The sequence below is a fragment of the Martes martes genome, assembly GCF_963455335.1.
Source record: "Martes martes genome assembly, contig: scaffold_198, whole genome shotgun sequence".
NCBI lineage: Eukaryota > Metazoa > Chordata > Mammalia > Carnivora > Mustelidae > Martes > Martes martes.
The window spans coordinates 1-27291 of record NW_027666327.1 but is presented as its reverse complement, the minus strand read 5'-3'; the positions used below and the strand labels follow the sequence as shown (position 1 = coordinate 27291).

The window sequence follows — 27291 nt, the reverse complement described above, 5'->3', positions numbered from 1 at the left end:
CTTACAGACTTCACAGCACTCACCATAGCACATACCTTCCCCAATGTCCATAACCCAACCACCCTCTCCCTATCCCCCTCTGCTCTGGCAACCCTCAGTTTGTTTCGAGAGATTAAGAATCTCTTATGGTTTGTCTCCCTCCCGATCCCATCTTGTTTCACTTATTCCTTTCCTACTCCCCAAACCCCCACGTTGCCTCTCAGCTTCCTCATATCAGTGAGATCATATGATAATTGTCTTTCTCTGATTGACTTATTTTGCTAAGCATAATACCCTCTAGTTCCATCCACATAGTCGCAAATGGCAAGATTTCATTTCTTTTGATGGCTACATAGTATTCTATTGTATGTATATACCACATCTTAATCCATTCATCTGTTGATGGACATCTAGGTTCTTTCCATAGTTTGGCTATTGTGGACATTGCTGTAAAAACATTCGGGTGCACGTGCCTCTTCAGATCACTACATTTGTATCTTTAGGGTAAATACCCAGTAGTGCAATTGCTGGGTCATAGGGTAGCCCTATTTTCAACTTTTTGAGGAACCTCCATGCTGTTTTCCAGAGTGGTTGCCCCAGCTTGCATTCCCACCAACAGTGTAGGAGTGTTACCCTTTCTCTGCATCCTCGCCAACATCTGTCATTTCCTGACTTGTTAATTTTAGCTATTCTGACTGGTGTGGGGTGGTATCTCATTGTGGTTTTGATTTGTATTTCTCTGAATCTGAGTGATGTGGAGCACTTGTTGATGTGTCTGTTGGCCATCTGGATGTCTTCTTTGCAAAAATCTGTTCATGTCCTCTGCCCATTTCTTGATTGGATTATTTGTTCTTTGGGTGTTGAGTTTGATAAGTTCTTTATAGATTTTGGATACTAATCCTTTATCTGATATGTCATTTGCAAATATCTTCTCCCATTCTGTCAGTTGTCTTTTGGTTTTGTTAACTGTTTCCTTTGCAGTGCAAAAGCTTTTGATCTTGATGAAGTCCCAGTTGTTGCTCTTGCTTGATAGGGAGTAATTTGTGTTCCTCTTCCTTCCTAGTTTGTGAGGCTAGTGTTACAATTATTCAGAGAATAGCATTCCACAAAGTCCAAAGGGCAGTATGTATCTTAACATTTTTTCAAGACAAATTCACAGGTTTTCAAAATGGCAGCTGGGGTAAGTATAAACAGTAATTTCCCTATCATAAATTTCCTCTGGGGGAGCCTGGATGGCTCAGTCGGTTGAGTATCAGACTCTTGGTTTCAGCTCATGAACTGTGGATGGAGCTTCATGCCAGTCTTGAAGCTCTGCAGGGAATGTGGTTGAGAGTTTCTCCCTCCGCCTCTATCCCCAATCATGCACTCACTCTCTCTGTAGAGAATGATATAAGTGATATAACTGTAGTGATATAAGGGAGATTAGTAACTGGGGGTCTTGTGCACTTCAAAAAGAGAATGGCAGAATAAATTCTGCCAAATTCTTTACTCTTGAAAGTGATCATTTTCCCTGAGGTGATAACTGGCCCTACTGCAGATAGTTTTCTCACAAGGTCACTTGCCAAGATAATGTTTCTACTGGTGTGAAAAAGATATATCTTGTTGACAAAACTGCATGAATATATTAAGGTTATATCTAGGGCATGTAGTAGCTATTTGTCACAGCCCAGAATGAGAGCATTTTAGGAAAATTTGATGTCTTCATCCTAGACCCAAAACCTCTAACAAAAATAAAATTAGCCAAATACAGATGTCACTTTTTAATTTTCTAGATTAAAAAAAAAAAGAAAAATTGGAATAGTTTAGGATTGATGATAACAAATTCAAGTACATCTCCATTAGTTTGTGTAAAACGATTTTTCCTAGAAAATTTTCTAAATTTCTAAAATTTAATTAATGAATTTAAGACATTTAATTCTTTCCATTCTCCTAGCATGTTCTGTGCATTTACTAGTATCAGTGAGCTTCCATTAGCTGCAGTGCCAAGAACCTTAATAGTGGGCCTCATGGAATTCTCAGATGCTGTATAGGCATCTTAGAGTCTGTGCATTTTTCAGAAAGACCACAGAATCAGTTTTCAGATATCAATATTGCTCCATGATATCTACAATGTATTTCTTAATTTTTTAACGATAATCAAGAAAGTCTTTAGGGTAGATAGGTGGTTTGTTTTCTCAAACATGTTCTACTTTGAGTATACACATGGGGAAAGAGAAGCCAAAACAATACAGAAATGCCGTGATCATCTTTGGTTATTGCTTCCATTCATTGTGGGGGTGGGGGGGTGGGGGGGTGGGGGGGGGCTGGGGAGGGGGTGGGTGGTGGGGGTGGGGTCAGAGTTCAGAGTTTGCTGTGAATGTAGAGAAAGCTGTGTAATAGACTAAAACTCACTGATGACCTCTCAGTGTGCTGACCATTTAAAGGAAATAGAATTAGAGTGTATGAAATAGAATTCTGATTCAAAAGATTTAATGACAAAATTTAGAAAGGGCAATGAAAGTTGCACTAAAAAGACACGCGATCTCTGGAGGGTCTTTTAAATTTCACCTACAGAATAATTTCCACACTATTTAGCTGGCTCCTCAGCAGGATTAAAGAGATCTAAACATGTTCATTAAATAGCAAATCTGCAATGATGGGAGAGGGAGTAAGGGAGAGTGAGGAATTGAAAGAGGACTTGAGACTGTGGGAGGCATCTCTGTGGGATATTCTCTGTGAACAGCAAGATAACTCTGTGATAAATCATGAAAATCAGTGCATGTGAACATATCTAAGAAATTAGAATTAAAAAGTATGTGATCTTGACATATATTTGGTATATAAGTAGCCACTATCTTTGTCAAAATTTAGTATCTCTCTTATCATATATTATCCATCTAGCAACCTCAAGTCATTTTTGGAAATGGCTAGGTAATATAAATAAATGAATTTTTCCTGCATGTTTTCTGACGAATTACTGTCATCCTAATCTACAGATTTCATAGAGATAAAGGAATATATATGAGGTTCCACTTTATACAAATTATGCACAATCAAATGCTTTAGTGGTAATGATGGTGGTGGCAAAGATAAATGAGGGGAAATAAAGTACAAAAAAAAAAGTTTAGAAACTATTTGTAAGGGGCGCCTGGGTGGCTTAGTGGGTTAAAGCCTCTGCCTTCAGCTCAGGTCATGATCCCAGGGTCCTGGGATCGAGCCCCGCTTTGGGCTCTCTGCTCAGCAGGGACCCTGCTTCCTCCTCTTTCTCTCTCTGCCAACTTGTGATCTCTCTCTCTCTGTCAAATAAATAAATAAAATCTTAACAAAAAAAAAAAAAAAGGAACTATTTGTAATTGTATCCTGGTAAGAAAAATCTAGTGAGTCGCTTTTTCATTAGTGGCTGAAGTAAGCATAGTGTAGTAGTACTTAACAAAAATACCCACCCTTTGGGTTGTGTCACGTAGTATTCTTACTCTTAACTTGAATGAATTTGATATAGTATTTTTTTAACCTAAAAAATAAGAAATTTAAATAAATGTTTGAATCCAAGTTTTTTCAGATACCCTGAAAAGACACTGAAAATTAAAAACAAACAAACAAACAAAATGCACCAACTCCTAGATTGTGTCATGGAGCATTTTTCCCTGTGATTGTCAGTGAGCTCAATGATATAAGTATTCGTTTGATGCTAATAGGAAATCACATTTCAACCAGGATCTGCTATAGATTGATATTTTTTAAACTAAGGAAATAACATCTTAAAATATTCTAAATATTACTACATTCAACACTCGGTAACTGTAAAATGTCTTGACTAAAGCCTTTATCAATTCATGAAGCAATACATGAAAAAAAGTAATGAAAACTCCAAAATTTGGACTTTTTCCAGAGTTTGGGATTGTTTAATTAGGATGTCAGCCCAGAGAAATGAACACTACTTTGTTGTTGTTTTCCCTAAACACAAACACAATATAGCTCATTGAAGATTCTCACTGAGCTGTGGTAAAAGCTCTCAAGGGAAGTAGCTTTAGAACATTCTTCAGCTTGTTGATGAAACCCTGGATTTGAAACCACTGGGGCAACAAACATCTTTGCCTCTGACAGTGGAAATCTATCCAACTAAATGTACAGTCTAAGAAGGCCAGGCTTATCATTCCTACTATAATGGGTCTTACATGTGCCTTGGGATAGAGGATAGAGGAATAGGTTTGAATAATAAGGAAAATTTTATTAAATTAAAGATTGCCTTTGATGAAGGTGAAGAAGATGAAGAATACGACTCAACCAGTTTTTAATATGGAAATTTGACAGTAAGAGCAATTAAAAAAAAAGTACCAGGTGGTCTATACATTTACAAAATACATATACATATACAAAAAAAAAGTACCAGGTTGTCTATACATTTTCTATAGACTTGAATGAAAAGTATGTGATTAAGCCTTGTTTTATAAATATATACATTACAATTTAGATATTAGATAAATATATACATTTATGTTAGATATATTAGATCAATGAAAATTTTAAGTTATATAACTGAATGCATATATAATATTAATAGAAATATATAACCTACAAATACCATTTATGTATAATGTAGCTGAAATTCTACAAATTAGAAATTCAGTTAATTCAGTAAATTTAAATTTTGAAACAGATGAACAACAACAAAACAATCCCCTCTAAGGAGATTAAATAGACTAGTCAACTGAAAATCAACATAGCTTATTTTAATACATTTAAATTGTCATTTCTTAATGCTCAAATGATATTAGCTTATTCTTCCAAAGTAACAGTTCTGACTGAGGAAAGAGAGTAAGGAAGAGCAATTTAGGTTCACCTGGCTTTGAATATGAACTTCTTCAATTCCTGGAGTGATCCAAAGGAGGTAATGGAAGCTTGGTCAGAGATGCAGAAAAAGGAGGGTATGGTTATTAAAGATACATTTTCCATCCTTACAGAGCTACTCATGATTTCAGTGGTAATAAATGTCAGCATGAGTCTGGATAATGTATTTCAAATGCAGCATCTGTCTGTACTGATTTATTTGATATTTATTTTTATATTATTTAAAAAATGTGATTTATCCTGCCTGTCACAAAGTAGGTATTTATTCAATAATTGATGAATGAATGGTTATGAGATTGTCATCAGTAACTAGGGTCCTACTGTACTTTAGGAGCTTGCTGGGCAGGAAGGTCTGGCAACAGAGAAGAGCTCTGGAATTCAACTACAAAATAATACCCATGAAAGTCTCTGTCTCCGTAGGAGAAATCGAGAAAACCTTAGTGCTGTATGTTTTTTACACATGGGTAAGTTTGGTTATGACAAGTAGAAATATATTACTAAACTGGTTGTTTTACATTGTTTTGGGTGGATTTAAAAAAAATTGCCAAACAAATCACAGCAACTTAAAAGTTGCTACAATGGCTCTTTGCTATTGGTAGTAATTTGTCATTTGTGTATTTCTAAAATATGTACAAAAATAAAAAAATGTATTAATAATTAAAATTCCAAACACCAAAGTATCATTTCATGCTAAATGTTCTTAATTATCTAATTACGAAATCAAATAACTAAACTGTGCATGGCAATGACAAATATTGTCAAGTGGTTAAGTTCCTTCTGTTCTAATATTTTAAGATTTTATTTATCTATTTGAGAGACAGAGAGAGTGCGAGTGTGGGGAGGGGCAGAGGGTGAAAATCTTCAAGCCGGCTCCCCAGTGAGCATGGAGCCCAATGCAGGGCTCGACTTCAGGACCCTGAGATCATGACATGAGCTGAAACCAAGAGTTAGATGCTGAACTAACTGAGCCACCCAGGCACCACTGTTCTGCTAATATTAAAGTACATTGATATCACTGGAATCTATGTTGAAAGTATATTTGTAAGACAAAAATTCTGTTTAATCTATGAGTACTTGAAAAAATAGAAACATTTTAGATTGTGCTGTAATTTTAGGCAGGGACTAAAGAAACTATCAAAACTTTCCAAATATTTTTGAAAATAACACATTTACACATAACAGAAGTTGTAAGTCACCAAGCCTCCACTTGTAGCCCGAGTCTATTACTCTGTGAGGCTCTGTGAGTTAATTTGGCTCAACATGAGGCATTCGGATGGGCAATACTAAAGTTAATGATACTAAATTGTATATTTGAAAGTTGTTAAAAGAGTAATTCTTAAAAGTTCTCATCACTAGTTTTTGATGTATTCTACTGTATGGTGACTAACATAAGGGGAAAAAAGTTCTCATCATTAAAGAAACAATGTATTATAACTATGTGAGGTGATGAAAGTTTACTAAACTTTCAATTATATCTCAGTTAGGAAAAAAAACCTCATTCCATACTTTTCTGCAGGGTTGGCCAAGTTTTATCAGGCTACAGTTTGAAATCTTCTCCTACGTAATTATTATGAGTTTCATACATGTTGTTGCGTGTCAATTTCTTTTTATTGCTTGGCAGTCTACATATGCATATACTAGAGTTTGCTTAACCATTCATCTGTTGTTGGACATGTAAGGGGTACCTAATTTTTGGCTATCACAAGTAAAGCTCCCATGAACATTCACATACAAGTCTTTGTATGGACATATGCTTTCAAGTTTTGGCAAATCTGAAATCTTTCCAAGTTTCTGCCATAAGAAAATACCATTTTCACAAGACTGGCAATTATTTAAAAACTGTGAATTTTGATGAGGGTGTATAGGGGATAAAGAACACTCTTCCACATGAGCAAAATGGAACTGTGGATCGGCACAAACTTTTCAAGGGTGATTTGACAGTACTTATCAAAATGAAAAAAAATATGCTTATCCCAGAATTTGCTGTTATTACCCTCTGTGTGCCTCAGTTTCACAGCAGTGGAAAGATGATGATATTACTTAATGTGTATCTCATAGGTTTAATATGTGATTCATAGGATTATAGTGAACCTTCAAAAAAATTAATTCATGAAAAATGCTTGCCATGGGGCGCCTGGGTGGCTCAGTGGGTTAAAGCCTCTGCCTTCGGCTCAGGTCATGGTCCCAGGGTCCTGGGATCGAGCCCCGCATCGGGCTCTCTGCTCCATGGGGGGCCTGCTTCCTCCTCTCTTTCTGCCTGCTTGTGATCTCTGTCTGTCAAATAAATAAATAAAATCTTTAAAAAAAAATGCTTGCCATGCCAAAATTCTTTTTTTTAAGGATTTAATTTATTTATTTGAAAGAGATCACAAGTAGGCAGAGAGGCAGGCAGAGAGAGAGAGAGAGAGAGAGAGAGGAGGAAGCAGGCAACCTGCTGAGCAGAGAGCCCGATGCGGGGCTCCATCCCAGGACCCTATGATCATGACCTGAGCCGAAGGCAGAGGCTTAACCCACTGAGCCACCCAGGGGCCCCCAAAATTCTTTTTCATTATTATTTTCACTTCTACTTATAGGAACCTATTCTTCAGAAATACTTCATCAAATATGTAAGAAATGTACCTTTAAGGGTATTCGCTACAATGTTGTTGTAATAAAACACTATAAACAATCTAAAGAAATTTTTACATAAATTGTGGTAGGTCTGTTGGAGGCAATATGGACAAGGTGTGACAGCTGCCCAGGAGAAGACCTGGCCTTGTGCTAAATCCTGCCTGTCTTTGCTAGTCATGGAGCATGGTCCATTCCTTAATCTCTGTGTCTCAGTTTCTTCAGCTGTAAAAATGATAATACTAATACCCACTTTGTAAGAGTTTTTGTGCAGAATCAGTGAGATGTTACAGGTAAGTTCCTTAGAAGAGAATCAGGACATAGTGAACATTCCATAAATCGTAGTATTACTTTGGAAGGTTATGTGCCTTTGTAAGAATATGAGCAGGCCCGCATGTGCTGCTGAAGAAGGATACTCTCTAGAGGAAGCCTTTATTTTCCCTGTAGATATTCTATAATGGGTGCAGGTAAAAGATCCACTTATATATGCTCAGACATAGACTTAAATGTTCAACAATTTGTCAGTTATTACTTTAACCTCTTATTATAGGTAGAGAAAATAGTTAAGCATATTTCAAATTTCGAATGCAACTTTCTTAATTTTGTTTACAAATGAAAATTTTAACACATAAAATTGATCAACCCAATAGAGAAGAGTTAAAATCAAAGTTAAACAACAACACTTCTTGGTGTTTGAGTAATTTATTTGAATTGTGAATTTAGGAAATATATGTTATATATTTATATACATAGTGAATAACAAGAGGTAAGCATTTTATTGGAAGGACTACTGTGACTGACAAAATTGAATGATTGCCATTTAACCAGATTACTTTATGTTAAATGACTTAACATGAGAGAATAAGAACCGTTATGTTAAAATATTTGTTAAAATGCACTTTGTTTTCTCTGCCACTAAATCTCAATAGGAGCAAGAACGTCTTTGTATATAGGTTATCCAAAAGGTATTCAAATAACCTTATGACATAGACAAACTTACATCCTAACTCAAATTTAAAAAGAAGCTGATTTTCATTTCATGTAGAAAAGCCAAAAACAGAGCAGATGTGCAGGCAAAGATAAATAAAACACTGGCTCCTTCTTAAGAAAGGTGATAGTCTGTCTTTCTTACTAATTTATGTACGGTATAACAAGTAACCACTAAATGTCGTAGCAGGGGGAAATTTGGCGGGAATTGTTCCTTTTACAAGTCGTAACCACACTTCCTGCCCATAATTTAACTCTAATAAAGCATCCCCAGTTAAAACCCTGTCACAGCGTATTTCACCGTTAATATTCTCAGACTCAAACGCAAGCTTGTCTCTTCCATCAACCACTAAAAATCCAGAGATATGGGTACTAAATGACTCAATGGTATACTTAAACACATACACCCCAAGATAAGGAATTCTGAATTTTCCAGTTCTTGGTGTATATGAAGATCCATAATTGACGTCCAAATTATTAAATAGGATAGGACCAGGTGTCGACATTCCATATGTGTGAGATGCAAAAAAGGCCACCATCGGTGCATATCTATAAGATCCTTTGGAAAAATCTGTTACAAGAAAAGGAGGGAGTCAGTTTTCTTTCTTTCTTTTTTTTTTAAATCATGCTTTGTCTTTCCTCATTTCTTTATCATTTTATCACAGTTACAAAAAAGGGTAGCAGAAAGAACCAAGGTCATTCATCAAATTTTTAACAAGGGTATAGGTGTCTGGATGCTTGCTTCTTCTCTTGGCTGAATTACCTGTAATCATTTGCTCTCTGTGAGCCTCAGTTTCTCCATTCAGATCAAAATAGAATGATAATAGCGCTTGATATTTCCCTCATAGAAATGCCTCAAAGATTAATTTGCATGTTGCTTTCATCTCTCCAGAGATAAAGGAATTCAAAGCACTCTATGATTATTATGGTATGCCAGAATGTTTTAAAGCCCCTTGTAGGAATTGAAGCTGACATGATGTAGAAACAATTTTTCCAGCATCTTGTCAAACAGTTTCTAGAGGCTAAAATGGAAACCAAACGCAATCATGTGCAGTACAGAGAAGTAGACAAAGTAATTAATGCCAAATGTACTTACCAAGGCTGAGATTCAAATAATAGACTAAAAAATTTACTCTTTGCTATGCAGCATATTATTAAGAAAGGCCTGTTTTTTGAAATATGTTTTTGTGGTCATTAAAGAAAATATATTTTAAATGCTGCACAAATTTTTAATGAAAAATTCAGAATGGTACACTCTTGAAGTTAATTTATGACAAACAATAGTTATGAAGGTAAATGGGTCAAAAAAAAAAAAGGCTTTTTGTTTTACTCAGTACATTTGAGCATGTTCTAACAGTCCTCACCCAGTCAAAATGACACCATTAGTTTAACCTTCATGGAAGACGCGCTAATTACTTTTTAAAGCTTCATTTAAATCTTATGTGCTATGAATCAAAGATGTATTTCTTTATCAGCTTGTTTGAGGAGAAGGAGTTTGTACCCATCACATATATGCATCTGTATTTTCTTTTAAGATGCCCGGGAAAAGAAAAAGACTGCCTCTGTCACACCAATATTGAAAATGTCAACAAGTGTACATCAATATGGATTTACCTGGCCGACATTTCCACTTGTACATCACGTATGTAACTCAGTAAATTTCAGAGGCAAAAGGAATTAATCCTCACATGAGTCCAGATTAATCCGGTTTAAATATTCCTTGGTAAACGTTTTCAAGAAGCGTTTTTGTTTACGATAGCGAGCAAATCCAAGGACGCATGCGCTTTCGTACCTGGCGCCAAAGCGTTTTCTTGCACCAGCTTGACGGTGCAGTTGTCACCCGTGAAAGGATGTCGGCAGGCGCAGACAGAGCTCCCTCTTCCATTTATACACGTGCCCCCGTTCTGGCATGGGGACCTGCTACAGTCTGAATACTCCTCTGTTACTGAAAAAGAATCAAGATAAAAGAGGGTGAAGGTGACCTATTTTCTCGTTGATCTTACAGTTTGAGACAGAACGGGAAAAACGCTGAAGGAGAAATAAGAAAAATGGGTCCCCAGGCGCAGGCTGGCCGCGCGTGTAGAGTCACAGGACTTCATACAAACCTCTCAAGTCTCCGAGCTCCTTTAACTACGTCTTCGAAGTGGGGATCATCCTGTGATAGTCTAAGTGGGGATAATCCACTGTACTTCTTTGTGTGAAAATGTTAACATTTTGGTCAACTGTAGAACAGAATAGGGTAACTGAACACAGATTTATATCTATTTGGAAGTGATGCATGATAAAGGTAACATTACAAATCGTTGGAGAAGAAAAGTGTCTATTGAATACACGGTGCTAACATAACTGAATATTCATAAAAACATACTTTCCATATGTTCAAAAATACTAAAGGTAAAAAAAACAAACAACCAACCACCGATATGATTGTATTACAATCAAGTAAAAGGAATATCTTTGTAGAGCTTTAAAATTTTGGAGAACTCAAAGCAAAACAAAACAAAACAAAAAAATCCAAAAGCCCAGAGAGAAAAATCCTGACATTTGACCACATAAGAATTAGAACACATTTGCAACCAAAGTTGCAGGCTCAAAAGTTCAGGTTCAAAGATAAGTGACAGATTAAGAGAAAAGTGTTTTGACAGAAACAAAGATCTAATGGATAATATCCATAACATGAAAAGTTCTGACCAGTCTAAAAGATTGTGGGGAAAAAAAACTGAAAAAATGGGCAAATTATATGAACTGGCCAATTACTGAATGAAAAATGCAAAAGTTCATTAACATTTTTAAAGCTTATTCAATCTCACTACTAATTAAGGAATAATAAATTTTCACCACCAACACTTTATCAGGTGTCAGCATTCAAAAAGATACAAGATATTCAGTGATGAAGAAAATGGGCATTCTCATATAATGTTGGTTAGAGCTTAAATTGTTAGAAGCTCAGAATGAACAATTTAACCATATTTATCAGAATTAAAAAGGTTCATTTGCTCAAAGCCAGAAATTTTTCCTGGCAGAATGTATACTCCAGAGATACTTGCCTATGTATACAAAGAAAACTGTTCAAAATGTTCTTTATGGCATCATTTGCATTAGTGAAAAACTGTAAGACACCTAAACGACCATTTCATTGTTAAATAAATTACAGGTATCTTTTCCCTAAGGAATATTAGACGGTAGTTAAAGTATGAGAAAGATTCCCAGACACATTTGATTTACTGAAAGCAGCAAGATCCAGTTCACACATTAGATATAGAATAATTTCAATTATTTAGAAAACCTTAAATTATGAATATGGTTATAAACATCATACATAATTATGTAAACACAGAAAATGTTGGGGAAGAATAGGTTGCTGGTCACAGTTACCGCTATGGCGCCACCTTGTGACAAGTTTGTACAGTTTACAATTCACTCATTTCAAAACACGGATTGCTGGTGACTTAAACTTAGGGTTGTTTGGTTTAACATTTTTCTCAAGAAGTGAGATCTGTAAATGTTTTATATACGTTATGCTTCATGTTTAAATAATTCAAATTCACATAGATTGTGACCAAACTACATGCCGGTACTAGAAATTTTTTTCAAAGAAAATATATATTACTTAGTAATTAGAGAATAGTTTACATTATTTTGATACACTTTTGCAGTATTCCATACACTATTTTGCTCACTAAGATACATATGGGAAACATTACATATATGCAATAGCTTTTCAAAATGTTTCAAACTGGCCTACATTTTCTTTAACATCTTTTCTCAGCCTATTCTAAGAATAGGTTCTTAAACCCTTCTATTCACTATTAGCTATCATCCTAAAACCTAGCCCATTTCTTCCCCACTTTAAAAACTTCAGTGATTCTCTAATACCTATAGAAATGTGAATTCTTGATGTCAAAGCACTGGCTTCATTTGTTTTCACATTTTCTGAATCTAGCCCAGTGATTGAATCACAGGGTGGCGTTCAATTACTGGGTTTCACTAGGAATGAATCAACTGTGCAGGGGAGCTGGGGCACACTGAATTATTTATGCAATCTGATTAGCTCTATAGTTCTTATTTTCCCATTTTCTTATAAATGCACTCTCACCTGGAGACTGCCCCATGCATGAATCAGGGATCAAACAGATGTACTTGTTTTGTATTGCTATTGTCTCTATGGTGATTCTATACGACCAGGGCCTTTGCCTTCTGTTTAACATCTAGGATGCACTTTTCATTTTTCTCCTCTGTCTATTCCATTACCTCTAGGAATGGGGTGTTTCCTTGTTCTCTTTGAGTCATTTTAGAGGATGCCATTTTGCCCTTTATTCCAACTTCTTTGCAGGGTCATTCATCCGGAGGAAGGGTTCACTTGAGTTTGCTTGGGGCCTGCTGTCTCCTATCACTGTAGTAGCTCAAACTTGCTGAGAATACACCTGGTTTGCCTGCTGGGGCATCTCTCATGTACCCACTGAATTCCTGTTCAGGGTGCTTCGCACACTGGTCTGCACCTTCTTCTGTCACATGTGTTTTTTAAGTTCCTTTCTTGCCTTCTTTGATATTTTAGATATCTCTGGTCTCCAAGTCCCTGCCTAAATAATTCACATTATGACACATAAAATTATGCCTACGGCTCCCAGAACTGGATGTATTAGGAATAGACTCTGATTAGAGCAGGCTACAGTAACAACCGCCAGTTATGACCCTATACTGAAATGAAATGACCTTATACTTCTGTTAACATTATATAAACATGAAGTGTTCATTGTCTATTTTTGCATCTGTATTACATTGCATCATAGCAGGTCTTCTATGCCTTGATGTCACTGAAATTATCTAAATTTCACATTTATTTGAGTCATTTTGATATGAACTTGCAATTATTACCAAGAATTACATTTATCTTATTGGACTTATCATCTGTCCATAGAAACTGTTCTTTGTTTTAATTCTGTATACGATGTTTTAATGAACTTCATCATTTCCAAATTTACTTTTTATGTGTTCATCCAAATCACTGATAAAAATATTTAATGGATCAGTGTCAAGCACAGAGCTTTATAACAACCAAGACTGATTGGCATTGACTTATCAAATTGAAACTATTTACATTTTAATATGCAATCGGCTAAAATCTACTTTGGTACATCATCCACCTTACATTTTTTACTTTATTACTAAAATACTTAAAAAATGGTTAGGTACCTTTATAAGTTCCTGCACATATTTGTCTCAAAGGCAATTTTTCTTGAATTAACAACAAAGATCAGACCCCCAAAGAGCATCATTTTCTTTTTGAAATCTTCTCTCATCCCCGTCAATAGAATTAATTACGTTAATTCTCTTAATTATTGTCAGATGCGCAGAAGTTCTCTTGTTGAACTTATCGCACTCCACTGTAATTGCTCCCATGTCCTGACTTCCAATTAGATTGTGAGCTTTCTCGAAGTCAGGGCTCAGGTCCTCTACTACACAGCGTGTCACTGCTAATTAGCATAGTGCCTGACATACGGAGTGCAAAAATGTCTTTTTAAAGATGAATAAACCAGCACAGGGTCATGTAAGGAATTGCTGAGTCGCCAGGCTGTACATCTGAAACTCATATAATACTGTATGTTAACTACCTGGAGTGAAAATAAAAACTTAAAAAAAAAAGGTGAATAAGCAAATCATTGGAAGATTGAGTAGATGATGATATAATCCAACACTCTATCCCTTCTCACAGTTCTCAAAGACCAGGTAGAATTTGATGCTATGAAGTCATTGGCGTGTTTTTCTAGAGACATGGAATCATCTCAAGCAAACTTTTCACAGCTTCTCTCCTACCTTGGGCTTCAGGAATTCTTAAACTCTTTCCAGTCCATTTATTTTCTTTGGTAGAGGTCAGTGCAATTAGCTGAACAGTTCTGCTAACTCAACATTCTACTATCTTGTGCAAATGGCATAACTAATCCTTCAATATTCATTTCCCTGCTCTGAACATGACTAAAATTCCTTTGCCATTGTCTTGGAATGTTTCATAAGCTTCAATTTGTTCTGGTCTGTTCTTTCTGGACCGTAATATGTACTCAAGTTACACCTTCCTATTAATCCTACTTCTATATTTCATAAAAGTTCATGTTAATTTTGAACTGATTGGAGAGCTCCCTACATTTTCAAAAGCACTCTGCCTTTGCTAATATTTGCCATTCTTTATTATAATTATTTGTGTAATGTATGAGGTCCGTGAGAAGAGGAAGTGTGTTGAATTTACCACTCTGTCCACTTAATCTTTCTCAGGGCTCATTCAACACTTACTCAATAGATATTCAATGGATAAAATAAAGCAGCATATTATATTGATGTTTTCTCCTTCATTCTTATTTTTATGTATGTTTTACATATATTTTTAATTTTATTTGGTATTTTCATTATTTAGTCCTATTTCATCATTAAGATCTTATTTTTTTTCTTTCTTTATTTTAACAATAATATTGCAGAGGGCAGATCTCTGCTTGGAGCAGAATGGAGTTTCCAACAGTTTACTGAGGAAACCTAGCATTGCCTTTGGGCCAGTTTGTCATACACAGAGAAATACATTATGTACAAATCCACTACACAACTTTGCTCAGGGTAACATGTCCACACAACATTAGGACTTTATTTTTCATCCCAATTCCCACTTGCTCTCTAAAATGATTCCTTCCACTTATGGACACATTAACTTTCAGCACTATGCTGTGTCCCTGTTTATCAAAATTGTTCCTATCAAATAAGGTTTATCCTTCTGTTGTTCTAAAAATACTCTAGGGGCGCCTGGGTGGCTCAGTGGGTTAAAGCCCCTGCCTTCGGCTCAGGTCATGATCCTAGGGTCCTGGAATCGAGTCCCACATCAGGCTCTCTGCTTCAGCGGAGAGCCTGCTTCCCCTCTCTGTCTGTGCCTACCTCTCTGCCTACTTGTGCTCTCTGTCAAATAAATAAATTAAAAAAAAAAAAACTCTATATGTTCCTTTCCAACAACTTTAAAAAATGTGGATATTTATTTGTTTATATGACATTTCCAAACTCCTTGTTCTAAGTACTCATATTTTGTCCATTGGTATATGGATGGATGGATGGAAATATTGTTTCCAACTGTCTTTACTACTTTTCCTTCATAGTGTTTTTATTTTTGTTCTTTATAAGTCATATCTGTTGTTCTTGATACTGTTTCTGAGATCTTTTTTTCTCAGTCCTTTAAATATAATTTTAAAGCTTATTTAATCATATCAGCAATCCTTACTAAATGTATTATCCCTGTCCCAGAAGATTTACTCTAACCTTTGTCATTAAATTATCATTTATTTATCTTAAGTCATGACCTAGGAAATCAAATGTTTTTATTTGATATTATCAACTCTATTCACCTTTTTAAAAAAAATCATAACCTTTAATCAAAAGCACTATTTAAAAAATGACAAATATATTAAAATATGTACAAATCATTAGTCATTAGGAAAATGCAAAAGAAAACCATAGATACAACAAAATGTTATTCAACATAAACATAGTTGAATAGTTCCAATTGAACTTATAATAAAATATGTATTATTTCTTTTCAGAGTCACTTTAAGCTGTGTATACTAAAATTGGCAGCTAAAACCTTAAAGCATGTCAAACTTCATGTTCAATAAAAATTTGGTACAGCTATTATTTTTATGCTTCAATTTTTTTGTCAAGATGCAACTCAGACCACTGTGCAGTAAGTTCACAATACGTGATTTAATAATCCCTACACTTTCCTTTTCATGTTTGATCATTAATATGACACAAAATAATACCACATGGGCAATTTTGAATTCACAGTGTTTTTGATGACCAGTAGAAGGACATCCATTCATTGTATTTAATTATAGATCAGCTAATAATCAAATTTGGTTTCAACTCTTGGATGCCAAAGAAATAGTCTGTTGTTGAGAAAGAGCTCCTGTGATTCTTGATAGAGAAAGAACCCAAACATGTGCAGTGTCTGTGTAAATGGGACCTGGTATTCTGTCCAATTTCCTTTTTTTGTCAGACCATGTGTTATAAATTTTGGTTCAGATGCAGGAATCAAACACATGGGCTCCTGCCTGCTCACCTAAGACATCACAGCCATTTTACTGCACGACAAGGTGCAGGAAGGGGCTGTCAATTTTGTCAGCATCCTCTCCGCAACTGTCATCCTTCCATTGGAAGGAGAATTACGTAGAAAGCTGGAGAGTCGTATTTTCTCTCAGGGAACCATAAACGAAAATAGTTCACTTAATATTCTCTTCAACACTGGTATGTTTTATTGACAACAACTAGGGAGACTATCCCCAGTGGGTAGGCTTGCTAATCAATTGTGACACAAAGAATACCTTTAAAATCATGAGCAGAAAGGAATTCATTAAGCAGGCCTGAGACTGCTATCTTTAGAAAGGGCTGCCTGCCAGGTTTTGCCCTTAGCCCACATCTGGGCTCTTGGCTTCTTGCCATTTCCTAACTGTAAGTGTCATCCACTGTGCCCAGACTATTTGTACAAACAATATGTTTAGGCTGAACATCTGACTTCTTTCTGAGAGTCCAGAGTTTTGGTATGGACTAGGCAGAGGGTGCCTATGTGACCAGTCCTGTTATGGACTGAATATTTGTGTCCACTCAAAATTCTTATGTTAAAATCCTGACCCTCAATCTTATAATATTGGTAGGTAGGGACTTTGAGGGGTGACTAGTTCATGAGGATGGTGTCCTCACGAATGGGAGTAGTGCCTTTTTTCAACAGACCCCAGAGAGGTCTCTCACTATTTCCCTTTCTGCCACATGAGAATATAAGGAGTTCGCAGTCTGCAACCTGCAAGAGGGTTCTCACCAGAATCCAGCCACGATGGCCTGATGTGAGACTTCCAGCCTCCAGAACTGTGAGAAATAAATTTCTATAGTTTATGAGCTATGCAATCTATGGTACTTTGTTATAGTAGTCTGAATTGACTGAGACAAGCCCCAGTAAAACCCTTGGGTGCTATTTAACAGACTTCCTTGGACAGAAATGTTGCACATTTGCGTGTGTGTGTGTGTGACTAGAGAAAAGAGCACACACAAGCATGTCCCATTCCAGGACAGAGTGAGCGTAAGGAAGTCTGCACAGGGATTTCTTCGGACTCGGCCTGTATCATTTCCCCCCACTGATCCTATCATGTATCTTTTCACCATAATAAACTTCAGCATGTGCATCCCTCTGCGCTGAGTTCCAGGAGTTGATGCTCACAGATCACTGAACTTGTGTGTGGCTTTGGAGACCCTATAAAACACACCATAAATTCTAAATTCAAGCAGTTATCCTTCAAAATTTAATCAGCTTTTAGTTAACCATTTTGGAGAGAAGTCAACTTATTGATACCTCAAGTTATCTTGAAAATGTTACAATTTTAATAATATGGGAAGACATCTAAAGAGTAGAAAATACCTTGGAAAAGACCATTATTAAAATTTTTGCAGATATTTTTCAGCGTTAATTGATACACATTCATTTTTGTGCAGCTAAGCCTTTATATTTTCTGTTATTCTTTTTGAGTTATTATTATGTGATAGGCATAAGTTATAAACATATGTTGAATTTAAAATGCAATGACTTATAAAGATAGGGAATGATGGAATACCCAAGTCTGTAAATTATGTTGATATATGTAAATAATATATATCAAATATTAAGTGAAAATATTAGAGAAAACCCATAAATGTTGGGTATAGCTAAAAAAAAGCATCATATAATTATAACCAATTTAATAATATACTATTTACAAGTTAGTTCACGATCCTCAAAATAAACTTTTGAGGTGGATATATTATTCTATATTTTACAAATGAGGAAAGCAAGTTTTAGGAAAATGAATGACTTGTTACAAACAAAAACATTGCCAGGCAAGACCCGAACCTTCATTTCCTGACTCCAAAATCAGTGCTCCTTAGTCATCATAACTGCCTCAATGCAGAGTCACAAAAATTAAAAGTGGGTTTAAAATAGAATAAAACAGTGAAATATCCAGGCTCTTATTTTTTCTCTGTTAAATCGCTTATATCCTCAGCGATGATAATTTTAAAAAGTTGTATTTGGTACACCACCAAATCTTCTGTGGAAGGTAATCTTTCTTAAGAGGAGTGGTTAAAGGAGTAATTATGAATAAAAGAGGTTTATTATGAGAGTTAAGTATACCTGGCAAACATTGGGAATAGTGTTGCAATAAAAAGTCAGTGGTCTCATGAGCATCAGGTGCCGTCCTCCGTGATGTTGTCATTATGGATGTGTTAAGGCAGGACTGAGCTCCTCTAAGGAGGCAAGCAGCCAAACCCTCCTGCAGGGACAAGTCTGCCAATTGCTGTACAAACAAATCTTCAAAGATGAAATAAAACCCTCTTGGTGTCTATGGGAATATTGTTTAGACACAAATCAAATATTTAGTGATTCAACCGGAATAGCTTATCAGCACTGGCCTGGGAGGAATCATCATTAACATAACTGAACGTGGGGCTGCCTCACAAGAAGTGAGAGGGATAGGACTCTGCATTTTGCCCTGTCACCGCATCAGTCAAGGAAAGATGTTGTGAATAATTGAGGGTCACTTCCAATGACAACTGCGCATCAGTCATATCACAGAAAAATCCAAACTGAAAAGTAGCACCTGTACCTCCTGGTAAGTACAGAAATGAATGAAAGCATTTGGATCCTCAAGAAGGAAAACTCCTTCGGAGTATTGATTCTGGCCATCTGGAATATTCAGATACAGCCATACTCAGATCTGATGCCCTGAACAGAAGCGGAAGGAAGAGAAAAGCAGGTGAACATACTCCACAATCTCTTTAGGTAGAGTGGTTGAGGACCGAGTTCTGAGTCCAACAGTCCTGGTCCAACAGACCAGGAGTCAGGCTCTATCATTAACTAGTTGCATGACCTTAAGCAGAAGAGGTCAGTTCATCTCTCCGAGGGTTAGTTTACTTATCTTCAAAATAACAATGATGACAGCTACTTCCTAAGTATTGTTAAGTGAGCTAACATATATAGTATAATTTGTATAGCACCTGTGATATAGTTATTAATAAGTAGTATCCAATGTTATGTTATAATATTACTATTATTAGGCTTCAAAGGAAATTATCAGTATTAAAATTAAGTTTTAAAAACGAAATTCATAGGATTTTTCATTCTATTAATGGCACTTATTATTCTGCAAATGATAGTGACTCTAATCTGAATAATATTATTGTGAGATTCATAAGATGATGATAAATTATCTTCTGATGTTAATCTGGCTACATGGTTATTTATAATATAATAGTAAAGGTCAAAGGAAAAAAACAAATTTTAGCCAGTGTGCCAGTGTGTCCCACCCTTGGTATGAAACAGGGTATCAAACAAAGTGGTTAATTGCAATTGGTTTATTCTTTACTTTCTTCTTTTTCTTTTTCTTTTTTTTTTTTTTTTTTCTGAGAGAGAGAGAAAGACAGGAAGCACGAGCAGGGGGAGGGGCAGAAGGAGAGGGAGGGAGAGAAACTTAAACAGTCTCTATGCCCGGCATGGAGCCCAAAGGGGCTTGATCTCACCACCCTGAGATCATGACCTGAGCAGAAACCAAGAGTCAGGGGCTTAACTGATTGACCCACACAGGTGCCCCATAACTGGTTTGTTCTTACAGGAGAACTTAGCCTGAGTCCACTGGTTTTATCACCACGCACAGACTTTACCAGCTCAGCTGTCCAATGAATGCCATCGGTTTTATGGCCCATTGAAGCTGGCTTAATAAGTATGCATATCTACACAACTACTAAAGGGTCCTACACATTATGCTGCTGGTCTTACATAAAGTGTAATTATTTAATTTATAAAGTATAAACAATTTAATTACATAAAGTGTAATTAATTACAAATTTTGGTAAACAGGTCTATAAAAAAATTCTACTTCCAGTAAATAAAGGAACAGGAAGCAATTTTATCAAGACATCATTGGAAAAAAGAGAATGAGAACTAAGTTAATTATTAGCCCATTAAGTTCAATATTGAGTCACCTGCTATATAAATATCTAGATACAATTTTTATAAACTAACAAGCATTCTTTATACTATAAAAGTTTATAAGTTCTTATGTTGTATTAAACATTTTACCTCAATTAATTTTGAAGCTATTTAAATTTTATATTTACTATATAGGTCCAGGCATTTTTTGGCTTAAGAAAAAAAGAAATAACATGGTTTGCCTGGTGTATGACCACATGTGCTGGAGTAGAGCTTAACTGAAACTCATTTGCAATGTCCACAGAAGACCAAGGATTGAGATAAAATGGAAAAAGAACAGCTTATCATTTTTCCTGAATTAGTGTAAGACCATCTCCTATCGAACTACTACCATCTTTCTCTAGGAAACATGTATGTGTGAATTGTTTGTTCTGTGATTCCACATGACAAGATTAGTCTTCCTGGGTCAGACGAATTGCAAGGAAGCCATAAATAAATACAACAATTTAAGTAGTCAAGAAGCAATTCAGCTTTGTATTATTCTGTGATTTTTAATGTTATCAAAACATTCAGAGATTAAAGATGGAGTCATATTATGTCAGGACAATGATCACTCTTCTGTAATTAGAAAGCAATAAAATAAAAAAGTCATCCGGTTGCGCATATAACTTAATAGCAGACTCCTATGAGAGGAACACTGCCATTTCTTTTAGTCAGAATCAGCAGTTATTCTTCTCATTGTGAAAAGTTCAAACATTCATGAGACACTTCTTTCATGAGACTTCTGTATGTTTATATGCACTGCATGGAATTCTTCCTTCCTCCCAGATTTATGCCTCTCCTCTGGTGTTTACAACATCTATTAATTATCCTGCTACCCTATCATTTCCCAAATTCAAAACTTCAGAGTATTCTAGGTCTTCTCCCTCCCCAGGTGCCATGCATTCAGGCTGTGAACAGCTCACGTTTTTTATACAGTAATGCGCTCTGCACATATTCCTACTAATGAGCTCAGCAAAATACCTACCCCAATCCCATCACTTAAAAGGAAGAAACAGAGACCCAGAGAGGTGGACTTGCTTAAAGTTACAGAGAAATCCCTGAAACAACTAGGACCCAAAATTCTGATTTGTTGTTCCTTGGATCATCTGTTTTTCCACTCTCCTGCTGTTTCCATTAATTTTACCTTCACAACAAGTTTCACATTTGTCCCTCTGTTTCAACTTCCTCTTCCTCAGATCTGGCTCTTACCACGCTGCTAATACTGTCCTAACTGGTATCTCTAATTTCATTCTTTGCGGTCTTGCTCTATACTACTTCTAGCTTCATGACTCTGAGATACTTTTCTTCCCATACCCAACTCTTTCCTCCAAATTTTCAAAGACCATTCTTACAAAACTGTGTCTAAAGGCCTTAGTGTTATAATCTACATGTGTCCACCCAAAATTTATATGTTGAAATTCTAAACCCCAAAGTTGGTGATATTAGGAGGTGGGGCCTTTGGGACATGGAGCCCTCATGAACAGGATCAGTGTTCTTTTAAGAAATACCCAGAGAGATGGCTCACAACACAGCAAGAAGTCACCAGCTGTGGTCCAGGAATAGGGCCCTCACCAGAGTGTAACCATGTTGACACAGCGATCTTGGACTTTCTAGCCCCCAAAACTGCGAGAAATACATTTCTGTTATTTGGAGGCTCCCCCGTCTTTGGTATTTTGTTATTGCAGCCTGGATGGACTAAGACACTTAGCTTGGCATTTGTAGCTTGCTGTGACCTACCCAAATCAAATTCCTGCTCATGTACGCATTCATTCATTTAGTCATTCAACAGATATTTACTGAGTTCCTATAGTATACCAGACATTTTGTCAGATAATGCCAAAATGAGTAAGACTCAGTCTGGTCATTTTCATTCAGAAGCTCATTATCTAATAGTTTTCCTTAATTATGCATAAAAGCAAAAATGTTCTACAGGGAGAAATCTGATTGTATTACGGGGGTCTTGACAGAAAAAAAGAAACATGTAGACAAATATTTACATGATAAACACTTAATGCCTGATTTACATAGGATGGAATCAGCTTCAAATGGTATATCAGTGATCTTTGAATTACTTAACTATTTACTCAAGTTCAAGAAAGTGCCTTTTATTTCTTATGGTATTGATAAACCCCACAGATCTACTAAACATCTTTTAAGTGAAGAGAGAGATTAAATGTTATTATTTCAGCAACAGCTTACCAGGAACTAGAAGGTTGTCTGTGTTTCTTTGGGACCGGCCTATCAGGACAGTGGTAAGATTCACTGTTGGTTTTTTAAGTGAACTGGGTTTCTTCAGCGCTGGTTTTATTTGCTTCTGAGACTTGGCAACACTGGCAAGACTACCAGACAGTGTTTGATTTATATACCAAGTTAAATTAGATATGGCGATTTGAGATTTTATTTCAATTACTGATTCCACAAATTCTGTCAGACCTTTCTGGAGAAGCTGAAGATCAGGTCGGGAACTTTCTATCCGCTTAGGTATGCTTGCATTCAGTTCTGAGATACGTGTAGAAGCATTATGACACATGATTAAGACTTCAGACAGAGTTTTGTTAAGTGAAGTGAGGTGAACTGAGAGGTGAATGGATTTTGCTTCCAATGCCTTAAATCTGGAAGTTAGAACCTGCAGTTGAAGAGCTTGGTCTCTTTCATTTGTAGTCACACTGCCTTTTTTTAGTGAAACATAATAAGGTATGAGTGTCTTGGTCACTTTAGTCTCAATACCTTGCAACCTAGTTTCAAAATTTTTGGAAATATTTGTGGCTGAAAGCATTTTTTCCTCCAAATGACTCATATTTTGCTGGTATTTTAGCACTTGGGAAGTGGTTTCATTGAACATTTGGTAAATCTTTTGAAAGCTGGACGGACTTAGTTTTTCATCCTTAGGAATATTTGCAAGGACCTTGGCAACTTGCAAAACAAAGTTGTATCTCTGATCGTCATTGACCAACATCTGAATGGAATCATTCAAGTGTTGGAATTGAGAAATAAATGTCAAAATGGTTTCCATATTTTGGGTACATTGATGATGGACTTCGGGATTATACTTTATTGAATTTAAAGTCTCTTTTAGCATGTAGTTATCCTGAATGAAATCAACGGCATTATTTATAATAATCATTGTCTTATTTAGGCCATCTTCCATTTCTGAGGCATATTCATTGATACGCCTGTCCAAGGCATCACTACGACTCTGTACTTCATTCCTAAGTGAGTTGTGTCTTTTTGAAAGTTCTTTGATAAGAATATTTAGACTGTTGACAGCACTCATCAGGTTTTCCACCTTCTTCCTTGTAGCTATCGCTTCCTTTGGTGGTTCTTGCACCATTGTCTCTCTAAACGGTGCTGCCTGCTCAAGCAAGGGTTGAAGGATCTCCATATCATAAGTCAAATCATTTAGCTGCTCATTCATTTTATCCATCTTATTGTCCATTGGAAAGAGAACTTCAGCCAGGGTTTGGTTTAAAACTTGTAAATTCTCTTCTGTGTCCTTAATTTGAAATTTAAAATCATTTCTGCACTTCGATAACATGTCTTCGCATTCACCCCTGATAGATTCCTTCTCTATCTCCAAAGCAATGGTGAGATTGTTAATCTTGCTGTCTTGGATGTGCAAATCCTCAAACATGTGCAGCATCATCAAACCCTGCTTCTTTATGTTCTCTTGTAGAGCAGACATGTCCTCAGTGACATTACTGTGAACTGACTCAGCAGTTGGAACACCCCTCTGATCTGACACTTGTTCCGTTGATAAAAGCTGCTCGTGTACTTCCTTCATTTTAGACAGAGTCTTGTTGAGGGACTCATAGTACAAAATGCTCCGTGAATGTTCCTGTTCTAAAGCACCTTCTAAGTGAGCTTGCTTTGCTTCTAGTTCTTTAATAGGCTTCTCACAAGTGACAGTCATTTCTTGCCTTATATTCACAATGCTATTTTTTAGATCTAGTACATCAGTCAAAGTGGGCCTGTTTTCTTGCATTAAAACAGACTTTTGCTGGACTGCTATTAAAACCACAGATTCATTAACCTGTCGAATTATTTGTCTGGTGTTTTCAAGGTCCTCTGATAAGCTCGATACAGTCTTAAAGAGCTGTGCTATTGTCTCTTGCATGTCATTTTGAAAAATTTTAGATTGCTCTCTTACTATGTTCTTTACCAGATCATTAATGCTTTTGGATTTTAGACCTAGAGAAAAAATATTAAACAACAATAAATGATACATGATTTTAATTAGGTAAACCAGATATCTCTAAAAAGATAAAAAATTTCAGCTAAGCACCAGCAACATGTAATAATAAAAATATTTCTTCACTACACTTACTTAGGAAATTCCAAAAATTACTATAGTTCGTAGGTGAATGCTTTCTTAACTGGTAAGTCTGAGGAGAAAAATCAATTGTGGCGTAGAACATATCACAGTCATAAACAAAAGACATGAAGGAACTGCTACTGATTTCAGTTACTAGAGCCTCATATGTTATGATTCTAAACCTAGTCTTACTCTGGTATGAAAATAAATGGTTTTGGGCTCTCTGGCTCAGTAAATAATACCTGGTGTTATCTCATGACTATGCTATTAGGCTGCTAGTAATTAGGTTTCAGGGCTTGTGTTTTGAGCTCATAAAAACTAATAAATTGACCGCAGAGAAGAAATTCAATGAAATAAGGAACAGTATGAAGTAATAGTCACAAGATTCGACAATAGTTTATATCAACAATAAAATAATAATGAGAGGTTTGGGGATCATAAAACAAAGACAAATGAAAATAAGAATTCAAGATATATATTAATTAACATAATATGACATTAATTCTTCATAAAAATAAGAGGAAACTTGCTTCTAATGAAACACATATTAGTATTTCCAGTATTAGAAAGCATGGAGTGATCCAAAGTCAGAATTATGGACGGTTCTAAAAGTAGCATTAAAAAAGGGAAAAGGATCTGGAAGAACTCAAAACTCAGAACTATTCAGAAGAGGAAATTAATATTTAAAAAATGGAAAAAAACAACCTACCAAACCTCTTACATGCAAAAACAGAAAATGGGAAAAAATAAAACATATGCTTGAGGTGTATTTATAGTACATAGCTATGAAGCGTATATAAATGGAAGATATTTCCATTCCAGTCAAATCCAAATGGGAGCTAATGACTGCAATGTAAAACACAACCAATGTCCTACAAAGCACTTTGAACAGGAAGGTCTGCACAACTGTGAAATGACTTATGGCTGTCATAAAACTTATTTAAGAAAAATAATTGTAGAATAAAAATATATAGTCTCTACATGTCTCTATTTCATAAGCACGTTTTAAAAAGTATCTGAGACGCATGAGAGATTTACATAAAAAGTATGTGAAAGATCAATTATAGCAAATAGAATGATGTACTGCTTGAGCATCTTGATATTAATCTGGTACAAAGACAAAGCTGTAAATGTTGTTTACATGGATAAAGATTTCCCTGGAAATCTTATACTCTATAGTTCAATATTGCTGATTGATCTTTAGGGAACAGTATTTCCGGAGTAAAAAAATATGTATATATTTTACATTTCTAAGCATAGTGAAGACTGAAATACATTTAACAGGCCAAAAAATATAAGTAAGTGAAAATCAATCTGTATATAATGGAAAAAATAATAGTAAAAATGTTAAGTATGGGAACAATAATGACACTGCACTAAAGTACTTAGGAAAGGCTACATTAATTAGAAAGTTTAAGCAGTCACGATTAAGATAAATTATACTGAAACAGTCCTAGCTTTTATATGTGATACCATGAATAATTACACCACAGGCTTTTAAAGTATTTTTATTTTCTAAACTTTACTTAACGTTTAACTGGTTACTCATTTGCACAACAAATCTTCACTGAGTGTATTTTATATGTTACACAGAAAGTAAAATTTGGAAAACTGGACTTCGATTACTTAAAAATAGAATATGTTAGCTTCACTGGGTATAAGGTGCTACTCAATAGCAAAGTTCTTTTTTTATTGCAATTTCCACAAGATCATTTAGTCATTTCCTGTTAGTTAAAATTGTCTTAAATTTTCATGACAACTTGATGAAATACAATAAAATATTTAAGGTTAGGGATCAGACCTTCTTGGAATTTATATGATTTTGGCCTTAAAATGTTTTTCAAGATTGAAAAGGTAAACTAAAACTTAAGCATAATTGAATTAATTCATTGTGGCAATAAAAATAGCTGTTTAAATTCAGCCAACAAAAAGTATGTGATATGGGGCACCTGGGTGGCTCATGCAGTTAAGTGTCTCTTAGTTTTGGCTGGGGTGAGGATCTGAGGGTCATGAGATTGGCCCAGTGTTGGGCTTCATGGTCAGTACAGAGTCTGCTTGAAATTCTCTCTCTCTCTCTCCTTCTGTCCCTTACCCCCCCAATTTTGCATGAGCAAGCATGTTATAAATAAATAAATAAATAAATAAATAATAAATAAATTTTTTATTTTTATTTTTTTAAGATTTTCTTTCTTTATTTGAGAAAGAGAGTGAGAGAGAGCATGAGAGGGGAGAAGGTTAGAGGGAGGAGCAGACTCCCGGTGGAGCTGGGATCCTGATGTGGGACTCGATCCTGGGACTTTGGGATCTTGCCCTGAGTCAAAGGCAGTCGCTTAACCAACTGAGTCACCCAGCCCCCCAAATAAATAAAATTTTAAAGAAAAAACACTACGATCTGAAAGTGAGAATAAGAATGACAGGTAAAGGGATGCCTGAGTGGCTCGGTTGGTTAAGCCCCTGCCTTCGGCTTGGGTCATGATCCCAGGGTCCTGGGATCGGTCCTGCGTCGGGCTCCTTGCTCCACGGGGAGCCTGCTTCTCTCGCTGCCTCTGCCTGCCTCTCTGCC

At 35.9% G+C, this 27291-nt stretch overlaps 1 protein-coding gene across 1 annotated transcript; it reads right to left on the bottom strand.

The window, feature by feature from the left end:
- Nucleotides 1–8101: 8101 nt before the first annotated feature.
- Nucleotides 8102–24604, bottom strand: LOC308338079 (multimerin-1-like; the record flags this gene model as incomplete). Its single annotated transcript, XM_080831642.1, has 3 exons — nucleotides 8102–8971; nucleotides 10193–10345; nucleotides 22616–24604. Coding segments are annotated over 3 exons (2564 nt in total), but the record flags the coding sequence as incomplete, so codon positions are not given.
- Between the last annotated feature and the right edge of the window lie 2687 nt (nucleotides 24605–27291).